This window comes from Gymnoscopelus microlampas, assembly GCF_963454915.1.
Source record: "Gymnoscopelus microlampas genome assembly, chromosome: 7".
NCBI lineage: Eukaryota > Metazoa > Chordata > Actinopteri > Myctophiformes > Myctophidae > Gymnoscopelus > Gymnoscopelus microlampas.
This window is the reverse complement of record NC_139944.1, coordinates 21027965-21050671: the sequence shown is the minus strand read 5'-3', so window position 1 is coordinate 21050671 and position 22707 is coordinate 21027965. Positions and strand designations below refer to the sequence as shown.

Genomic DNA, 22707 nt, shown 5'->3' with positions numbered 1-22707 from the left:
TCATGATCAGAGGTGCACTAGTATAGCGTGAACTTAAGGGACGACTTCAATTATATGAAGAAGATCTTCATTTAGTTGGTCCTCACTAATGCTCATTATAATATGGTACCATTTTTGCTCAGGGGCGTCAATTGGGTATGCCAAGGTATGGCAGGTGCCTTGGCTGCAGAAAAAAACAAATCATGAATAGTAGCCTAATGCTGGTGTAAGACCATTGTGTTTGTATTGTGTTATATGTATAATGCATAGTTTTCTATGCATTTCGGGGGTTTGACCCCCCAATTTTTTTTACGGCCACGCGGCTTCACCACACGCCCAGGATAGGTGTCCCTTATTTGTATCTCTGGGAGTTGGCAACCCTAACCTTGCCATACCTTCGCTTTTGCTGAACTGTTTTTGCTTACTGGGGAATCCAAGCTAATAGAAACTGCAGGCTTTCTATACCTGGAAAGTTAGCATACTATAATGGAAGCCATTGTTCTCATGTTAATGAATATCAAAATAAAAATGTTTTAATCTTGTTTGAAGAAATAAACCCGCCTAACGATGAAGTCATTGGTAGGCCGTCCTACGAGACACAGATTTTTGTTCTACCATTTTATCATGAGCATTAGTGAGTGTAAATGATTTGGGGCCCCACTTGCAATATCCTCAAGGCCCACCAGTTGGTCCCGGCCCACAGGTTGAGAATGGCTGTGCCAGGCCTCACACTTATCAAACCCACTAGTGTCCCCTCTGCATTCTGCTGTCATGTTCCACGCAGAATGGCTGACCCATGGGAATAAAATGAATTCACATGCAAAGGCCACGGTTTTGTGGTGCCTGTCTGAGCCGTCCAGAGAGAGGAATACAAACACGGTTTGTCGGATCGCTATCTGTCCTCCGACAATGGAAAACACTTGCGTTTCCTCCTTCTAAAGCCACTATCATAGAGAAACCACACGGTTGTTCCCAGTGGTAGACCAAAGGCAGAACATCTGTCAGGTCTCATTGCTGTTTGTAGATGTAACTGATTCATGATGTTTCATGTTTGTTGTCGCTCGAGAGTAAAAGTTCTTCTCATTTTGTATGAACATAAATATCGTCGCTGTCAGGCCGAAACCTTGTATCCATATTTCAAGTTTGTACGTGAATTAATTTCCCTACTTCGTCGTACAAGGGGGTTGCGCAAAAGTAGCCAAAAAAGCCACTCTATAAGCTCTCAAAGTGCCCCATTGCAATGCTTGTATATCTGCTTGTATATCTGCTTTTTTGTTAAGTAGAAAAATGTTGAAAGTGAAACTGAAAGTGGTGAAGTGTGTCTGTGGGATTTATAAAATGTAACCAATGACAAGTGTTAACACTAAATAATAACTACACTACACTGGATCCATTGGAACAGAGGTTCTTTTTTCAGTCTTGGACCCGACAGTGTGTTCTTTCACTCCCAGTGGGGTTCATGTAGTTAACTGTGATCTTTGCGTATTCCTCACCATTCCTAGACCCTTCTCCCCGAGTCCCAGGACGGAGCCCAAAACCATATGGAGTCAGTTGCCAAAACGCCGCTATCAGGTAAGACCAGCACAGTATGCCACTAGAAACATTGGCCACAGCATTGGCAAGTAGGCTGTCTGTGTACTGTATGTCACACTTGTGACATACTGTGCATTTTGACTGGCTATCACAGCATGGCAGTGGTTCTTGTAATGGGGTCCAGAGACCCCCAGGGTTCCTTGAGGGGGGGGGTGTCCAAATGGACCCTTACAAATCTGTGAGAGTGTGCAAATGGAATCAAATGGACCTGTTGGAGTGCACACTCTCAGAGTCATGGGGGTTGATTAAAAAGTTTCAGGATCACTGCTGTATTACCTTTTCTTTCTCAACCAACACATACTTGCTTGCTTGCGTGTACAGAATCAGCAATGCAATATATTGTACTGTAGTCACTATTGAATAGTTAAGAGGGCGGGACCCTAAATAGTACCTTGCAGAACTACCTCTTGTTATCACTAAAAACCTTGAGTAAGCATTTCCCGACTTCACACATTGATGCCTCCCAAACAAATGATGTAAACCAGTCACAAGGCTTTCTTCCCAAACCAACATTACATCATAGTTGTAGGAAGAAATATTGGTCAGCTGCATCACATTCTTTAGACACATCCACAAAAAGAGAATCACAATATTTTTTGTCAAATGCAGAAAATAGATTTATAACCCTAGCTGAGATTGTGCTGTGATTAGCTCTGAATCTAGACAGGACATAAAATGGAGTGACATGATAGAAAATACTTGAATGAGGCTTATGGCTGTTTAGTCTGTCTTTATTAAATACCAGTGCATTCTGATCTTGTTTCAAGTCTCAGTGGCCGTTTGTAGTCTTGCTGCCTGTGTAACGCCCGGGATTCGAACTCGGGTCTCCCACGTGGAAAGCCAACATCTTTACCGCTAAGCCAGAGATATCCCTATCGCTCGGGGGAGATATTAGACTTTCACGGCATCAGGCTGAGGTTGTGAACAACTCTATTACACTCACCCCCCTTTTGACCTCCTCCCACGGGGAAACCCGATCCGGGTCACGGCACCATTGTAACAGTTGATCTGCGTTGTGTTGTGTGAATGAATGAAGTTCCAGACCCTCTCTTTGTTGACAGTTTATTCTTGGCCAAATCTGGTAAGAATAGACACAATGTTCTGGTCAGACACCTCTTTTGGTGTAACACACGCCTCAGCAGCACGTCTTGGGCAAATCTAATCAAGACTGGCATATTCTAACAATCAATAAACATACAACACAATACAATACAATGAAATAAAACAAACCAATATGTACCTGGTAAGAATAGACACAATTTTCTGGTCAGACACCTCTTTTGGTGTAACACACGCCTCAGCAGCACGTCTACAACAGAATTAACAGCAGTTTGTTGTAGACAATATACTGTTTGATATGTCAAAATGACTAACTGAAAACATGTACAAAGCATCACTACTTCATGTAGGTACATTTAGCATGTTTAGAATGACCAGTATACATCACAGTATCACAGTAAACTCTTATTGAAAATATAGTCTGCTGAGGAACACATCTTACCTTGGGCAAATCTAATCAAGACTGGCACCCCTCTAACATGGACACCTGTGTTACTCAATAAGGTGCCGCCCACTAACCAATAAGAAATGCCCTTACTTAGGGAGCAAGTGGAACCCACTAATCTCTGTTACACCTGACAACCGGTTTATCCATTGCACAATGTTTATCACCAACTCATTCCTGTGTCTTTCATTGCACAGTTAGATTGCTATGAGAGGTATGGGGTTTGTCACATCTCTGCATATTTCAGGAGTTGTTTACCATTACAGCCATGCTCTTTACTTCATACTTTTATAAGCCCTCCTAGGGTTTCTTACCTCACCCACACAACAATATTCTGTCGCCTCTTTCTAGGAAAGAAGTTGTATACTCTGTATATGAATATCATTCCTGTTGTGCAAATCAATAAATCAAATCATATACTTGAAGTAGTAGCTTCAAGTGGGCGGCCATAGCTGAGTGGTTAGTGAGCCTGCCTAGGGAGCCAGAGGCCCTGGTTGCCCCAGGTTGGATTCCAGACCAGGCCAGCATATGTGTCGATGAAATGAAATTTGTCCCTGAGCAAGACTCTTAACCCCTAATTGCTCACAGGTTCTCATTGGAAACAAGACCGCAAGGACTTTCATGAACGACCTGTTAAAAGGAATTATCCTTATCCTAGCGAAATGGCCTCCATCTGAACAGGTGTCTATATTTCACATTATGTGTGTGTGTGTGTGTGTGTGTGTGTGTGTGTGTGTGTGTGTGTGTGTGTGCGCGCGTTTCCCACTCAGTCATGACCCCGGAGGGGCAGAGAAGGCAGCAGCGAGGCGCTCCTCGAGAGGAGATCCTCATCACAGATGTGGCGTACTGCGAGCAGGCCGTCATCTTCCTCAAACAGGCCAAACTGCCCCAGATCAGCAGCCAACGAAAGAGAGAGGACGGCACCCTACCGGTAACAACCCGACACCCTTCACTTCTCCTTCCTCTTTGTGTCTCGAGTTCACTAAAACAGAGGTTTTTGAAGGCAGTGAATTCCTGAAATATTTTGAAAGACTGAAAGATGGATTCCTAAAAGAAAGTGCCAGGGAATTTGACACGTTCCACCAGTGTTGATGTCATGGGATTGAAGAAAATTAAGCCCGATTTATACTTGATTGATTGACTGAATACTTTATTAACAAGTTTGTTAACAGTCTAGGTAGTACAGTCAAAGGGTATGCTAAAATGGTTACACAAAAAACCCCGGGGGCTTGTTTGCATTGTGGTCCATTGCACTCAACTTTGTTGTACGATGGTGTCATGCCCCAAAAATAGCCGATCTAAGCTCACTGCCTCACCACGGAGTACTGTATAAATGAAGCATTAATTGTCACTCTCCAGTGATACACTGTACATGTACTGTACAAATATTTTCGTTGTTGGGTCACGCTGGACACAAATGTTCATTCTAAAAAATTAAGCTCCAAACGTGCTCAGAGAATTATAGTTTTTTAAGCTGACCCTAATCATCCGCCTCGCTTGTTAGCCAACAGGGTTTCAAAAAGGAATGAAAGGAATTAGCTCAGCAGCACAAAGACACGTGTTATGACATGAATACAGAGGTGAACAGATTTATAAATTCCCTCGCAGGATTAGCAATCTCAGAACACGTGCGGGTGAGACACGTTTGGCTACGTTTCACACACAGTGATGGAGAGTGATACGCTGTAAGCACATAGGAAAATGTTTCAACGCTCTCTCATTCCCTCTCTCCATCCCTTTCTCTTTGACACACTCAATATCAGCGGTTCTCAAACTTTTTTGTATTTGGTATCCCTGCTCTTCTATTGAGAGACATTCAAATGTAGATCCTGTGTCTAGGTTGGACACGACCTTTGACACAATCCTGTTTCTGGTTTGACACACATTTTGACCAGAAGGTCAAATTCGAAGGTCATTTCTCCCCAGAGCAAGCAGGCAGGTTCTATTAGCTCAGTGGTAAAAATGGCAGCACTTGCGCAGGGGTCCAGGGGTTCAAATCCGGGGTAGAACAGAAATGTTACATAAAGTGCAGCTTTAACATATAACGTTTTTTCAAATGCAATGAATGCGTATATGTCTCTCTCTTCTTCTGACATCCTGTCCTCCTTCTGTCTGTACATTTCTTCCGTTCTGCTTCCGTCTTCACTGTTATTCTCACTGTCTGCCCCCCCCTCCTTCTCTCAGAGGGTGGTGTGCCCCCAGTGTCGCCTGGGTGTGACCCACATCCAGGACCTGTCCCCCGCCGACATGAAGAAGGTGCGTCAGCTGGCGCTCATCGACATGACGGCTCTCTGCGACCTGTTGGAGGTGGACATCAAGAGGCACAAAACCTCCAAGAGGAAGATCGCAGGTATGGTGGTACGCGTGCGTGCGTGGAATAGCATAATATTTGTAAGGTTTTCAGGAGAGACCAAACAAAAAAAACACTTTCTGCCTAAGTCACCTAGAATCTAGATAACTTAGTCATGTTTATCTGCGTTTATTTATATATGTCTAACTCTACTCTCCTAACACTGCTAATTCATCCTGCCTTATTGCCAATGTTCTCAGCCTATCAGGATGCATTTCTGTTACATTCAAAACGTAGGTCATTTTGAAATGTAACAAGCATTCTGATTGGCTTAGGACATAGGCAATAAGGCACAATGATGCAGCAGTGTTAGGAGAGTAGAGCTAGGCAAAAATGTCAATTTGACCAAAAAGTGAGTTAGGCAGTTATGCTATGAGGCTAACGATATGTCAAGTAGAATAAAGGCACTGGAGCAACTCAGACAGTTGGAGCCTTTTCTTTTATTAACAGGATACAAGGATGGAAATTACAACATCTAAATGTTACTACCATGACCTGACGAACATGTAATACTGTTGTCTTTTCCATCCTTGCATCCTGTTAATAAAAGAAAAAGGCTCTAACTGTCTGACTTGCTCCAGTGACTTTATTGTACTTGACAGATATACTGTACTTGCGCATACTCAGTAGGATTCACACACACACACGCACACGCACACGCACACGCACACGCACACACACACACACACACACACACACACACACACACACACACACACATACAGACACACCGCGGGGCAGGGTTCCCCAGCAGTTGTCACTTTGGCTCAGTCCCTACGTCAGACAGAGGGAAGGAAAGGTGGCAGTGGGGTTGACAGTGGTGCTTGTTCTTCCCTCACAGACGGCGCTCTGTTTGGCGTGCCCTTGGCCACCCTGTTGGAGAACGACCAGAAGGTCAAGGCCAACACTGCCACGCCCCTCTTCCTGCAAGCGGTGAGCAACCATCACATACTGTATGCACTGTGGTCTGTCGAAATTAATCGCCTCTTTGCCAAGAGAACAGACATAATGATCTTAGATGTCATTGATAGATTTTGTACATAATATCTACATAATATGTACAAAAGTAATAATATTATTATTATATTATTATTGTTGTTTGTTTGTTTTTGTGATCTGTCTGTTTTGGATGTGATCTTACAGCTCAGGTGTACCCTGAGATTATGTTAATGCCGATAAATGGTAAAAATCGACATAAATAAAGTGTTAAAAAATAAAACACTTACAGAGAGCAGATGAGGTGTTTTGCTTCCAGATTTCCAACTGCTTGCATGTTTTTTTTATATATATATTTTTTTATCATTGCAGTCATAGACATCAAGAAAACATTAAGCAGCCATTCATTATTTTTCTTCAACTATTCTAAATGTACGGTATGACTGCTGTTCTGCTTATATAATAGAACTGACATAAAATAAGGCGTCTGTTGGAACTCAAAGATCATAGTTTACTTGACCATAAGAAAACACCACATTTTATTTCTGCCGAACCGAACGCACAAATGAATGTGAGCCTCAATCCTCAATGTCACTAGTGTATGTGAAACCATTTGACCACACCCTGCTCATGGTCGCAGTTACTGACAGTAACCAGCAGAGGGCCAGAGGTACATGAGACATTCAGATCTGTAGAGGCTGTGGATGCTTCACTCTGTACTGAGATCTCCCCTTTCTCTCCCTCTCTCTTTATGTCTCTCTCTCTATCTCCCTCCATTATCTCTCTTTCTTTCTTTCTCTCTCGCTCTCTCTCTCTCCCCCTCTCCCTCTCTCTCTCCCACTCTCTGTGTGCATTTCTCTATATATTTATATGTACAGTTATTGACCTTCTTGGAGAGGAAAGGTGTAGATTCTGAGGGGATCCTGCGGGTTCCAGGCTCTCAGTCCAGAATCAAGGTATTTGTATGCAAATTCAGTCAATTCAGTTTCCCTCAATTTATGTGAAGATGACTATGAATATGCTGTTTTAATCGCTTAAGCCCTATTGTAGGCCTATACTTGTAGATCGGCTGTTTTCGCTATACTTTTTTTTTCTTATTGTATACGTTTTTTTTAAGTTAATTTGTCATCAAATTTCTGTTGCTTCTGATTAATTCCCTTATTATGGCAGTCCGTTGCTTGTACTGTCGGTCTGCTGTCAATTACGTTGAGTGGACATTTGAGGGTGCTGTTGAGCTCTGAGGAAGGAAACAAAGATATGAAAGGGACCAAATGTCTGAGACATGTTGTCAACATTTCAAAACGATGACTCATTCTGTTGTCTGTTGTCATTGTTGCCTTTTTTGACAATGTAGGCCTACACGTTTTCCCTCAGGTGTCCTGATAACAACTCAGCAAAAAAATCAAAATTTTCTTTTGCAATTCACAATCATGAGAATTCACCAGTACAAGAATCATCCCGTAGAAGCTGTACATCTGCAAAACCACATTAACACTGAATGAGTTGCTCTCTCTTCTCCCCAGCTGCTCCAGCAGAACCTGGAGTCCAACTTCTACTCGGGAGGGGTGAGCTGGGACGAGGTGAGCCCCAACGACGCTGCCGCTCTGCTCAAGAAGTTCATCCGTGAGCTACCGTCTCCGCTGCTCACCGCCGAGCACCTCAATGCCTTCAGCGCTGTCAGAGGTCAGTGGCCCTCCACCACCATGTAGAACATGGACTATTACACAGACCCCTTTCGTGTCTATTTGTACACTCTCAGATTTAGTTTAAAGTCTGTAACTGTGCCCTGTGTTTACGTTACAAAACAATAAGTAAACGTTTTACCAATCATTTCCCTCCCTACATCTCAGTAGTCAACAGCCACTGGAGCAGTGTGGTGGTGTAACTACGAAGACATGCTGCCCTCTCGCTGTATTTTGGTGTTTTCACTGTTTGTTTCCGTAGACGGAACGTAAAAATACAGAAGGAGGGCAGCGTGTTTCTGCAGGTAAACACCACCACACTACTGTAGTGGCTGATGACTGTTGGTATAGAGGGAAATGATGGGTAAAAAAAATGCATATATTGTTTTGTTAAGTAAACACACAGGGCAAAGTTACAAACTAAGCCTTTAACATTCAGGATTTGACAGTGTGCGCTCCTAAGATATTTACGAGTAGCTTGCGGGTTGAAACTTACAACGCGACCAAAAGCAACTTATTTCACAGTTCATTGTGACAGTTCATTTGTCATATTGAGAACCGTCCGACCCGTTTGTCCCGCCTTCACTCTCCTAACTTTGTGGTATGATGGTGTCGCAAGCCGAAACTATTGATAAACAAGCTTGCGTCGCGTCGCGACATGAGCTCAACAAAACATAAATCAGGCCCTAAGCCACCAGACAGTTTTGCATGTTTCACATCTTAGTTACCACTATAGTGATGACAGCGGTGTGACGCTTGTGATCTCTGCTCCTCAATAAGAGGAAAATCAACCCTAAACATAGACAGGTCGGTGGCCTTTTCAGAGAGCACTCTGACGGCGATGCCACGGTAACTGGAGCAATGAGGAGCCCCCTGTGAAGGTTCAATTACTGTAGCATTAGTTTCACCTGGAGAAAAACAGAAAGGATTTAATATGACTACTATGTGATTGATGAGTCATCACTGGGTGTCTAGGTGGAGAGACGAGGCGGTATGACGTGTTCAAGTTGATGAACGATATGTGAGCATGGAGACATAAGCTAACAGACCTAATGGCCCGCTGTCACACTGCCATTAATCTTACGCATCCCATTATTCGTGGGCCAAACATAGAGGAAATGAGTTGTGTGTTTGTTTTTGGTTGTGTGTGTGTGTGTGTGTGTGGGGGGGGGGGTTGTAGCTCAATCAATGTTTTAGAAACGGATGATGTGTGTGAACCAGGTCTTAAATTTGTTTGCTCACTTCTCGTTTCCAGACATCTCTGAGCTGAAGCAAAAACTCCACATGTTGAATCTTCTGATCCTACTGCTGCCTGAGCCCAACAGAAACACACTAAAGGTACACAAACACACACACACAGGTTCTCCCCACTGTTGGTTGCAGTTCAGCCAGCACCATTTTCTGTAGTTACCATTTGTGAATTGCGACAGTATGGTCAGCTCTCACCGCTGTTCACTATTCTGACGTTAATGTTTTCACACCTTCACATTCTTTCACCAACTTCCAAACTTATCGAATCATTCATGCATGCCCTCAGACGCAGCACACATACATGTCTCGCTCACCTCACACTTGACACCCGACGCAAACACATAAAAAAACTCCAATGCACACCATTTTGCACAGACCCGACAAAAACACATAAATGTACACTCGCACACCCAGACACAAATGGTTTAATACACAACCTCATGCACACACATAAACAATGGTGACCTTTCACCTCACACCTCTGGCTCTCTTTTAGAATGCACAAGAGGCCCATTTATCTGCTTTGTGCTGTATCCACCCACTGAATGTCCACTCAGTCCATGACTGGCCCTCACTGTTGTGTGGAGTTCCACTTTAGCCAGTAGTATCAGATGGAGAGTCCCCCTGTTGAGAGAGCTGCATGTTTATTAACTACTCACAGCTACTCAGCCCGAACCAGGCTGGCACCAAGGTTATGAGGGTTACCCTCATACCACCCCCTTTTTCTCGCTCTATCTCCTTTTCATATATGTTCACGTGCTGAGTCAGCTGACACCCAAGATGGCCTCTGCAACATTTTGGCCCTTGGTGAAGATTTGAATGTGAAAATTAATCTTGTCCACAAAGGGACTGTTCCGCAAACACACTGACCCTACAGACATTCTGTACGTCTTCTCTGCTCTATTGTAGCTACTGTATCGCTAATACTCTCTAAAGATCAAAACTATTATGCTTCATTTATGCAGAAAATAGCTGATCTACCCGCATTCTACAATGTGAACGCATCAGCTATTTTCGGCACATGATGCATTGTGTATAAATCAGGCATTAGACCAGGTCACTGTTACAACCTCCATGGAGAGGAAATTGATGCAAGATTCTCGTGTCAGTCATAAATCATATTCCCATAGCCTACACAGTGTGGCACAGACGTAGCTCGCTCCTCAGTTAACCTGCTCTGTGAGTTTATCTCAATATATGATTTCACGGCAGTTTCATAACGCAGACCTGTTTTGTCTTTAAACCTGATTTGAAAGCCTCTATAGTTATGTAATGGCATGCATTAACCGTGACTCATTCTTACTGATGTAAGTGTCCAATCAACTCTCTGCTTAATGGCTCCAGGGAAAAAATAAAAAACATTCTGCAGCTGTCCTGTCAGTGGGGATTGTTCTGTTATGTAAGTTCAAACCTGCCTGAAGTAAATACTGGAGCTGGATACAGTTTGAGAGCTCCATACGTGTATTAGCCATGTAAATACTGGAGCTGGATACAGTTTGAGAGCTCCATACGTGTATTAGCCATGTAAATACTGGAGCTGGATACAGTTTGAGAGCTCCATACGCGTATTATATTAGCCATGTAAATACTGGAGCTGGATACAGTTTGAGAGCTCCATATGCGTATTAACCATGTAAATACTGGAGCTGGATACAGTTTATGTAAATACTGGAGCTGGATACAGTTTGAGAGCTCCGTACGCGTATTAGCCATGTAAATACTGGAGCTGGATACAGTTTGAGAGCTCCATACGTGTATTAGCCATGTCAGGGATTCATTCTTCAATACCTTGATTTCTGAATCCAAGTATCCCCTTTAGCCAACTACGAAATGTTGCTTAGAAAACTGCAATAGAAAACCCTCATTAGCATATGATGCTATGAAAGAACGAAAACTAATCTTTTGAAGAATGTAATATTACAAATAAGAATGGAGTGAAAGAGTTACAATTTGTCATTCAGGAACGATGTTGGTAATGCATGCCCCACCTGTTTATGCAATACGCGTTGTACCCTTTGTACCCATAGTCAGAGTACCTGTTGTACCCGTCTGTCTGTCTGTGTCCCTTTTATGCCCATATACAGTACTAGAGGTTCGAGCCGCTACGCAGCCCTCACACCTACGTCGCACCGCCGATCCGACTGATATGCCCATATATGGAGATCTCTGTATCTATCAGTCCTTGTCCCTTTTATGTCCATATATGGAGGTCCCTGATGTCATCAGTATACGCCCATACAGGGCATGCCCATATAGGAGCCTATACTGATGACACTATTTTATTCCGTGTTACAAGCCAGAGAGCCTGAACAGGGTGCCGAGTTAACGCTCCTAGGATGTCCCGTCATCATAAAGGTGTGAGCTGTGACGCGTGTGAAACAGTAGACTTCCAAGGGCGACGATTCAAATGTTTAACTTGTTTCGACTATGATCTATGCGCACTATGCTACGGGAAGGAAGCAACCTCAGACAAACACGCCACGGAGCATCCCATGCAGTGCATACTGACCCCGTTTGACTTTGACGTATGTTATGGGGGAGAAGCCTTCTCGCCAGGGCAGCCCCAGGCCTTCACATGTCCCTACTGCGGCAGAATGGGCCACACCCTGGTCTCCCTGCACGAGCACGTAGCTGCCGAGCACACAGGGACCCCCACAGAGGTGGTCTGTCCTGTATGTGCAGCGCTGCCGGGTGGCGAGCCTAATCGTGTGACCAACGACTTTGCTGCTCATCTCACACTTGAACACGGAGCACTCAGAGCCTCTGAAAAGTCAAGTGTGGTTCCCCCGGGACGCGGGCTTGCCAGCCAGAGCGCTTCCCAAAGCTCCAACGACCACAGTGGAGAAGCTACAGACTCCATAGCAGAGCTTTTGTCTCAGTATTCGGCGTTACAGGGTTCGGGGCTCGGTCAGCTGAACTCGGGTCCGTCGCTGTCCCAGCTCCAGCAGCTTCACATGCAGCTACAGCTGGAGCGCCAGCAGGTCCAGGAGGCGCGACAGCAGCTGGAAATGACCCGCAACGCCGGGACCAACGCCGTCCTCAATACCAATCCGGCCGCCGCCATCCTCCATACCAACCCGGGCGCCGCCAACCCCAGCACCAATCAGGACACTAACCCGAGTCCCAGCCTGTGTCCCAGTGAGTCCAACACGCAGCACAAGGCACATAGCTCCCAGTTCCTACTCAACAGGCTGAGCGAGCCGCCGCTGTCTGAGGAAGAGCAGGAGGCGTGCGAGGCCCAGTGGGCCGACCGGAGCCTGTTTGTGACGGAGCTCCTGCTGTCGACGCTGATGCCCGACCAGGACGGCCCGGCCTCCTCCTCCTCCGAGGATAAGAACGACTGCCACCGGCCACTGCGGAAGTTCGGTGACTTCAAGTCCATGGGCGGCGTGGAGCTCATGACCCTGGACGTGGCACTAGAGAACCTCAACCTCAAAGAGATGGCGAACCCCAATGCAAAGACGACAACGACAATGCCTGCAGCGGCAAAGAAAGAGCCTCCCACTCCACCCGCTCCACCCCTTTGATGACATGGCCGCCAACCGCGCCTAAACCAACTGTTGAAGAAAGACTGTGGCTCTTTCCGGCCCGTTCTTTGTGCCCATTCCCCCTGCGTATATTATTATTATAAAGAAAAATAGCGAGAAGAGAGAATGTGAAAGTGAGCAAAAGCGTTGTGGGAAAAATAACTTGTACTATACTATAGAAAAACTATATGAAAGTTGATAATCAATGCCAGATATCCCATGATTCCTCTATAGTAGACAAAGTATTTATCTGCATTCAGAGATCTTTGCCTCCACTGCTACCTAAGGAATGCAACTAAAGAAAAAAAAGAAGCATTTATAGGTCGATTTAAAAGGAAATAGAAATGACGTGCAATGGCTCTGGAACACATGCATATATATATATACTGGCATAGGTGGGCTGGTCTCCATGTAGAACCGACCAGATGGCCCTCGAGTTATGCCTGAGACAGACAGACAGACAGACAGACAGACACTCAGATTCCGTGCAGTTACCAGAGGTTCGGCCCTCACACCTACATCGCACCGCCGATCCGAACAATATCTTATGTCTCTGTATCTGTCAGTCCTTGTCCTTTTTATGCCCATGTATGGAGATCGCTGATGCCATGACTACATATTGAAGTTAGACAACACACCCCATATTTGGGCGTAGCTGCATTGGGGAACTCCTTATATGGTTATGGCTCAGTCATAGTGACATGAGCGTGACAACGTGGTCGGTCGGTCCTCCCTTAAGCCAATTTTAATATAAGATTGTAGCTTTAAGTGGCCTCTTATAAGAGTCAGTCTGGTTACACCCCATGGTTTGGCAATCCACCAGTGCTGCACTCCACACCAGTGCTGCAATTGACGCGTCGCATCGCGTTGTGAGCTTGTAGGATACATAGGCTATTTCCAAATAGCCTATGTGTAAAATAGGGCTAAAGTGGTTAATGTATGTTTTATAATATAATAATGTATATCTGCAAAGTAACTAGTAACTAAAGTTTTCAAATAATTGTAGTGGAGTAAAAGTACAATATTTACCTCTAAGATGTAGTGGAGTAGAAGTAAAAGTATAGACAATTGGAAATACTCCGGTAAAGTAAAATTACCTCAAAATTGTACTTAAGAACAGTACTTGAGTAAATGTACTTAGTTACTTTACACCACTGCAATCCACACAGTAGCCAATTTGCAAATAATCATAATTTTTTTCCGCGCCAGGAAGGTTGGGCTACCATGTTGTCTCCATTCTGATAACAGAGCAGCTGATGCTGAAATGGGTTCCATATCTGTGTTCCTCTCTCTTGGTTCATTGAGCGTGTGTGCATCTGTAGGCCTACATGTCAGGTGCATGTGCATGCGTACATATGCGCCCGTCTGTGTGTTTTTCTGTACGCGTGTTTAAGCATATTTTTCCAGACTTTAAATGCATAATTGGTGCATGCATGTCGATGTGTTCTCGCATGCGTTCATCTCTGAACATATGGCTCTCTCTCCTCCATCCCCCCCCCCTGTCCTCCAGGCGCTCCTGGAGTTCCTCAGCAAGGTGGTGTCCAGGGAGAAGAGGAACAGGATGAACCTGTGGGCCGTGGCCACCATCATGGCTCCCAACCTGTTCCTCCACAAGGCCGTGCCCAGCAGGCTGACCGAGGGCGCAGAGAAAGGACAGGCGGAGAAGGCGGCCGACATTATGAGGCTCCTCATCCGCTACCAGGACCTCCTCTGGACGGTCAGTCCAGCCTTCAGAGACAGCAACACATATGCTGATGTTATTATTGAATATCGTCGCTGTCGGGTGGAAACCTTATGTATGTCCAAAACGATTCTTTTACAGGATATGGACAAAAGAAATAACCTGTGTTCAATGTAGTTATTATTTAGTAACAAGCTCTTGTTAATACTTTTCATTGGTTAAATATTTATTAAACCTACAGAACCACTTACACTTTCAATTTCATTTTTGTTCCCAAAATAGCAAAAATAGACTATCTACAAGTTCACAGCGCGTCTCACCACAAAGCCTTGTGAGCTTGTAGAGTTTTTGCTACTTTTGCGTGACACTCGTTCATTTTATTTACAAATAAAACGTAAAACGTTGAAATATAGAGATACAGGATTTCTGCTCGACAGCAACAATATGGATGGTAGTTTCATGGGTAGTTTCATTTATATGTAGTTATTTGACTGTGTCCCGCAAACTAAAGTACTTTAGCAGATCTACATCTCACAACGTGTTACAATTTTTGGCACGGAACAACAACTATGTATAAATCAGCCTTAATGATGGAGGGGACAGGAGGACTGTTTCCTTTATTTCAACTTGTGCAACTCAAAATAAACATACAAATAAAAAATCACACCCTGTGTGAAGAGAGTGGTGCCTTTGATGAGCCCCGTATTGATGTTGTCATCAATGTTTGTTTATTGGACATACACACGGACATACGGACATACACACGGACGCACAGACAAAGTCAGATATAGGAGTGGTTGGCACCACTCAAAAAACAAATACTCCAAAAATGCACTTAAGTACAGTACTCAAATAAATGTACTTAGTTACTGTCTACCACTGGTTGACACGACTCTCAGGATGACAGGAGGATGTGTTTTGTTTTTCTCAGGTGCCTAACTTCCTGATGGGCCAGGTGCGTAAGCTTAATGAGAACAGCAGCAAGCGCTACCAGTTCTATGACCGCCGCATCAAGAACCTGCTGAGGAAGATCCACACGGACAGCCGGGACAAAGACGACAAGAAATGTGCAGAGGTCAGACACAAACATTTTGTTTGTATAGTATTTTTCATTAGTATTCAGACACTTTACATCACAATCACACTGGGATAAAAACAACAATGCATGAAATCAGAATGAAAGTAAAATCAGGCAGAAAAGTAACAATTTTCGGAGAAAAAAAAGATCTTTGCAATGTTGCCGTTTACACACTCTATAAACAAAGAAATAACTCCGAAAGAAAATACACCATGGTCCTCAAAATGCATTTCACACACATGGCATGCTTGGTTTAAAATAAAATATCTGAAGAGAGAAAAATGTAATTCCTTTCCTCTTGAGGACGGACTCCATCTCAAATGTGTCATTTCCAGGTTTAATAGTTTGTTAACCTACTCCCTTTTTTGCTTGTGTTTTTGCAGCCGTCCCGCACGGTGAAGATCCAGGTTGGCGATCTGAGCAGCACCATGGAAGTCCAGGTCAACGCCAACTCCCGGGCGTCGGACCTACTGGCCCAGTTCAACCGGCAGTTCCTCTGCAGCCCTGACAAGAGCAAGGGCAAGCTACGGAGGTATGATTAGTTGCTAGTACAATGCTAGTACGATGACTAGAATGACTAGTTACCTTCGCTTGCACTTCTTTCCCTCTCTTTGCTCTAGTTTTACCTCCATTTTCTATGATTTCACTCAGTTTATTGATTTGCGTTTCTCAGAATCAACATTACGACTGATATGGATCTTTCCATGCAATCAAACTTGTATTTGTGCCATTCCACTGTGCAATCAAACTTAGAATAACTGAGTGATCTTCATGTACCATCATCTCTCTTATACTGTATCTCTCCCGTGCAGAAACGGCTCCGCTGTCTTCCCGGAATGCGCAATCTACGAAGTGGGAGGGAACATCGGTAAGTAGGATGATGGAACCATTTCTCTTGGCTCTGACGTTCGCATGTCTTTCTGTCTGTTGAACTGATGAGGCTGGTAGTGAGGGTCTTACGCAATGAGCTGTGCCTGGCACTGCATCTGCACTTATCAGAGCAGACAATTGCATATTAGGACACACATGTACTACGTGCTCTCACACACGAGAGTATAGATGGGCTCAGGCCATCGATCCGATGGACATTACATGTGTGTAAAATGGATGATGCCTTGGAGTGGGATGAACATTTGTTTTGTTGTATAAAATGGTGTTGCAGAACGTGTTGCAGAAGTTTCATAAATAGCTTCATAGACTTGTTTGACAGCACTATGTAAATTAATGTTGTTTGTTTCTTTGTTTTGTATTTTCTATTTATATGTTGGATTCATGCTAATGTGTATTTCAGACATTTAATCACTTAAACCCTCAATACTTAGTTAACTTGACCTTTGCTTCGGTACTTAAACTGCTTGTTGAAGACCTATGATCTAAGGCTTTCAGTTCATAACTGCATTTGTGTGTGTGTGTCCCACAGGTGAGCACTGTCTGGATCCCAACACGCACCTTCTGGACCTGTACAACAGCAACCCAGGAGGGGAGTGGCTGATCAAGCTGAAACCCAGTGCCAGCAGAGGGCTGTGACGGCCAGGACAGCCACACCAGAGACTGTGGAAGGACGGAGGGGGGGGGGACATGCAAGCTCCTCCGTTTACTTACGCCAACATAGGACAGAACAAGGTCGAGAGACGCATGCCCTGAGAAGGAAAGACTGCCAGAAACACAAAGGAGTCCACAAACCTTGCACTTTCTCTCTCTCTTTCTTTCTATCCCTCATTTTCTATCTATCTGACTACGTGTTTGTCTTTGTTTGTCTGTCTGTCTGTCAGTCGAGACTGATTGACAGATAGACATGTCCTGCCAGGACTGTTGACAGTGAGAGGAGAGGACAGGACAGGAGAGTGGCCGGGACCATTTTGGTTTGCTGGCTATATTCTCAGGCAATCAACTCTGACAACGACAGAGCAGATGGTGATGCAGTCCGCCTCTGGCTACAAGAATACACTAACTGACTGGTTGACTGACTGCAAGAGACTTACGTCGCTCTCTCTCCATGTCTCTCTCTGTCTCTCTTTCTCTTTCTCTCTCTCTCTCACACACACACACACACACACACACACACACACACACACACGCACGCACACACACACACACACACACACACACACACACACACACACACGCACACACACGCACACACAGTTTCTCTTCTTTTGCTCAATTTCCCCCTTCCCACTTTGCAACAGACATTTTGCGCAACAAAAGGTGGGCTGATGTGGAGAGCGTGTGTGTGTATGTATGGTTTCATTCTGAAATGGCACCATTCAAAAAAAGTAAAAGAAAAACTTGGGGGGGGGGGGGGCACACAGAGACCCTGATGAACTGATACCCCCCTATCTGTCATGCTCTGCTCTCTCTCGGGACTTCTAAGAAGAAAATAAATCTCAAATGTCCAACACCTGACCCCCCACAGAGAGAGAGAGCACGTGTACAAAGAGACTCCTTTTCTTTTCTTTTAATGCCAAGGGATTTCCGGCGTCTCGACATCTGTGAGCTGTGTCGTTACCTCTAAAGGGAGTAGTTAAGGACAGGCAGTGAAGCCGGACTTCAGCCTCCTGTTTTTGTTATTATTAAATGCATTATGCACGAATGCAGACTTTTGTTTGTTTTTTAATATACTGAAGTGACTCTTGCGTACAAGTGATTATTTATATGAATGTGAAACAATACAATTGTTATGTATTCATGAATGTTATGTGAAATACATTTAGCTTGAAGGGGAGTCACTTCTCTCACTTCAACAGTGTGGCTGCGGTGTAAACTCACCCATTCTCATGTGGTATTTGCAGTGTTCTTGTACTTTCTGTTGTTTTGGTTTTGTCGTTTTCACGATCAGCTCTTTCTCTCAATATCTCTCTTTGGATTTCCGCTAAACAACTTGTTGGTATACCTTCATGAAGGATATAAATGTAATGCCTAAAAACATATTGCTCAGCCATACAGTATACCTTTTGATAAAGACGTATTGAAATCACCAGTGCTGTATGTCTGACAAGAAATGTGTCGGATGAATGTATCGTGTCGTGACTCTGCGAGTTAAACACGAAACCAGTAAGCTATTGCAGCCCCAGACACACTCAAGCAGAGAATGAATGTGCTGAAATGTTTCGTACCGATCGTTAGACTCCAATCATTTACCACCTCAGTTTCGAGCCATGTTTGTGGCTTCACCGCCATTTTGAGGAAAGTGTCTCCCGGACTCGATATAGGCAAGGTAATGACGGCCCAGGCTTGCAGCCACATCCATCAGCAACACACCGTCAGCTCCATCTCGGGGTGCCTTCCCCATAATGGATCATAATGGCAGTGTGATACATGCATCAGAAGATAGCACCAGGGAGTCCCAGGCCTTGGAGGAAAATGGAATGTAATATATGGCTGTTGTAAAATCTACTGCCCCGCTGGACGGGACAATGGACAAGTGCTGTGCTTGCATGCTTTGTGTGTGGGGGGGGGGGTTGTTTTTGTCTGTACATGTGCACCTGATGTGTGCGCGCATCTTTTTTCTTCTGCCTCAGCATGTCGTTGCTGTCGGGGCAGAAACCAAGTATCTCCATATTTCAATCATTTCTTTAAATGAATGCCCTACTTCATCATACAAGAGTGTCGCCACAAAAGTAGTGAAAATAGCCGATCTACAAGCACACAACGCATCGCAAAAAAGATTATAATAAGAATTAACAAATTGTTCGGACATACAAGGTTTCCACCCAGCAGCGACGATGTGTGTGTGTGTGTGTGTGTGTGTGTGTGTGTGTGTGTGTGTCGAGCTTCATTACACAAGTCCAATTGGCCTGTCCCCTGCATCCAAGACACAGTTCAGTGCCCCGGCACAAAGCACGCTGATGAAACGACCCTTCTGCTGACAATGATCAGGAGAACTAGGTCACCTCTAAAGCTGCCTCCCAGAGGGCAAGCAGTATGACAACCTATAGCCAAGCCCCGGAAACATGACGCACACACACACACACACACACACACACACACACACACAGGGACACGCTGTCAGTTGACCACATGAACCCCTAGCATCCCTATTCTGGGGCAAACATTTGGCGATAATAGCCGATCGGCAAGCTCACGACGAGTCACATTGTGACCCGTTGTGAGCTTGTAGATTGTATTTTCGACAAACAGATGGGTGAAGAGAGAAAACATTAGAGGGCCTTGTACAGAGCCCTGGGGGACTCCAGTCAATGAAGTATAATAGGGTTTGAGTGGTTGGTTGAACAATGGAATATGATGTCGTCGAATCACTGGCACAGGTTTCCTCTACATGAACTGTATATTGAGTCATTGTGTTTGTTGTGACAGGGAAGGAGAGGAAAGAAGAGCTGTTTGAGCCATTGAGGCTAAATTGATATAAAAATGCAATATAAACAGTGTTAAATTACTGTATATAGTCATCCAAGGCATCTGGAAGGAGTAAATGATTGTCAGTCATACATTATGGTTGTATCAGGCAGGTCATCTGTGCGGTTGTGGACTTGAGGGGTATTTTTCTCATAATCAAAACAATCTAGTCTACTGTACTGTTAGTGTTAAAGACACTGGTTTCTTTTACAACGCTGTATGGTTGTCAAAGACAACACACTGAATGTCTGTTCATAGAGTTTACATCAGTTTGTATGTTCTTCCCCTTCTGTGAAAATATCTTAGGCGTTACGGTAGAAACTATTTTATTTTTATTTTTTTGTAAAATAAATGTCTCCCATTTGTCAATAAATGTGAAAATAACATTGTTAAGATGTGTGTGTTTTTGAGGAGAGGAAAGGAGTGAGGTGGATGGATTTGTATGTGGGCAACATTTATCATGCATATTAATTTACAGCTGCCTTCATTCCCACCACCATAAAGTGGTACTCATGCATTTGCTAACACACACACACACACACGCACGCACGCACGCACGCGCACACACACACACACACACACACACACACACACACACACACACACACACACACACAATGAAGGAAATCTATAGCGAAGTAATGGTTTGCTGTACTGGTATAATCAATGGATAGATCAACCTTGTAATGTGTGCCGGTGGAGAAGCCGGTTGGTCGGTGTCGTTCCTTGATTAATCATTGCATTCCCTCCTGGAAAACCATTCTCAACTAACTGCCTCATCAACTGTGATTATACAAGGTCTCCCAGTAGCCACAATGGGAATTGGAGAGCCATAAGGATCAGCTATAGCCGATATATGTGTGTGTGTGTGTGTGTGTGTGTGTGTGTGTGTGTGTGTGTGTGTGTGTGTGTGTGTGTGTGTGTGTGTGTGTGTGTGTGTGTGTGTGTGTGTGTGCGCGCGCACACACACACACACACACACACACACGCTCTGTTGTTTCATTTGGGAATAGTTTGGAGGTCTCATTCTCTCATCACCAGAGGAAAAGAGAATCCCCCACACACCCACCCAACACCCTCACCACACAGACAGCACCAGCCAGGCCTCCAGCCCGCCTGTCTGCCTGCCAAATTGAATACTTCATCGTATGCCGGTGTATCTACAAGCTCAGAGTCACAAGCCTGATCTACAAGCACACGGCGCATCATGGATGCAGCGCGTCGTGAGCTTGTAGATCATCTATTTTCAGCGGGCAACACCGTCGTGCGACAGAGCATAGAATTGTAGCCTGCTTGCAGATCGAAATTACTGTAATCAATGGATGAATAGCAATCAGCAGCCCCTGTATGAGGCCCTGGCACAATGCCTGACCCATGGATCCCTCCACCAATCAGGCCTCTGCATCCCTTTCAGGGCTAATCACAGAGCACAGCCACTTTCGCTGCATTTGACAGAGGAAACGGGCCTCTCCTCTTTTGTGTTGATTTGACGGGAGATGACTAGATTGAGCGATGAGGGGCGAGTGGTTATCGTGTTGAATGTGAAGCTTTTCCCTCTCCGCTTATTTAGTGGCAGCTTTTGGTTTCCACCTGCGATCGGCAAAGTGATTATTCTGTTGATGAAAATGATTAATATTACTTATTTTTTATTAAATTTCAATTTGGTGTCCCTATTTTGGGTATGTCATTATAGGTGTTTTTTGTTTGTTTAGTTTTTTAACATATATATTGTTTTCCTGCTGTTTGTTGTACAGCATAAAGGTAAACTGACTGAAGGAGACTCGCTCACTGCATGGAGGTTAAGACAAGACCTTAGACAAGAGTTAAAGAAAAAACATTTTCTTTATTTTTAGATGCCCATAATGTGCTCGGTGCTCAGTGGATTAAAAAGTAAACGTTTCTGTCCTCCCAGGACCTTCGTCAGTGCTATAATGGTGGGACACAGACAAATACACTGCTTTTATGGGGTGCTTGATCACCTCAGCTCAGGTGCTGAGGATCACTACTCAAGGTCATTACCATGGTTACCGTAGGGCGTGGACAAATCAATTGCAGACAGAAAGACCAGGATAACACATTTGCATTTGAATCATGAAGTTCACTATGTAAACAGTTTATGCATCCAGTCCAGTCATGTCAGCATTATTTTGATACACATTTTTGAAAAATATTTGTTAAAACAGTAACATTAGTAACATTTAAGGATTTTTAAAATAAATTATACAAATTAGTACAAAATAAGATAAATGCAGGGTTCCTATAGGTAGCATTGGAGGGAAAGGTCTTCATTCATGCCACCCGGGTTAACAGATTGCAAGTGAAAAATCCATCTGGATTCAGTTTGTAAGAGTTTGGTGTCTAAATCACCACCTCTTCTGGACTTTTTAACTTGTTCTATCACTGTGAATGACAGATCTGCTACAGAGTGACCGGCTTTCATAAAGTGTCTGGCAATAGGAGATTTAATGTCCTTGCGTCTGATGGCACTCATGTGTTCTATTATAATGCGTGTGCGGACTGATCTGGATGTTTTGCCTACATACTGGCGATTACATTTGCAGGAAATCATGTAGACTACTGTACATTGGAAGAACTACAGTTGACAAACTGTCTGATGGTGTATTGTTTGTTAGTGACTGCACTTTTAAATGTGTTCATTTTCTTGGAGTATTTACATGCTACACAGTGTAGACAAGGGTAGAAACAACAAAATACAGTATAAGTGGTTAATTGTGATGTTTCTATTTTCTGTTACCAGTGTGTCTCAGTG

The 22707-nt window shown here is 44.1% G+C and overlaps 2 protein-coding genes across 3 annotated transcripts in view; both read left to right on the top strand.

Moving 5' to 3' along the window:
- The window catches only part of arhgap40 (Rho GTPase activating protein 40), a 28393-nt gene extending 8069 nt beyond the window's left edge, over window positions 1-20324 (top strand). For both annotated transcript variants that reach the window (XM_084062773.1, XM_084062772.1), the window contains exons 4-15: window positions 1482-1551; window positions 3847-4007; window positions 5261-5426; window positions 6268-6359; window positions 7241-7318; window positions 7886-8045; window positions 9300-9382; window positions 14333-14539; window positions 15435-15578; window positions 15965-16113; window positions 16394-16449; window positions 17002-20324. In XM_084062773.1, the coding sequence (XP_083918899.1) occupies window positions 1482-1551; window positions 3847-4007; window positions 5261-5426; window positions 6268-6359; window positions 7241-7318; window positions 7886-8045; window positions 9300-9382; window positions 14333-14539; window positions 15435-15578; window positions 15965-16113; window positions 16394-16449; window positions 17002-17108 (1473 nt within the window). In that variant the 3' untranslated portion in view covers window positions 17109-20324. The remainder of the gene's footprint in view (window positions 1-1481; window positions 1552-3846; window positions 4008-5260; window positions 5427-6267; window positions 6360-7240; window positions 7319-7885; window positions 8046-9299; window positions 9383-14332; window positions 14540-15434; window positions 15579-15964; window positions 16114-16393; window positions 16450-17001) is intronic.
- LOC311049420 (E3 ubiquitin-protein ligase KCMF1-like) lies at window positions 11632-12822 on the top strand (the record flags this gene model as incomplete). Its single annotated transcript, XM_084062992.1, has 1 exon — window positions 11632-12822. One exon carries the CDS (start codon window positions 11632-11634, stop codon window positions 12820-12822), a length of 1191 nt encoding a protein of 396 aa, XP_083919118.1.
- Window positions 20325-22707: the final 2383 nt, after the last annotated feature.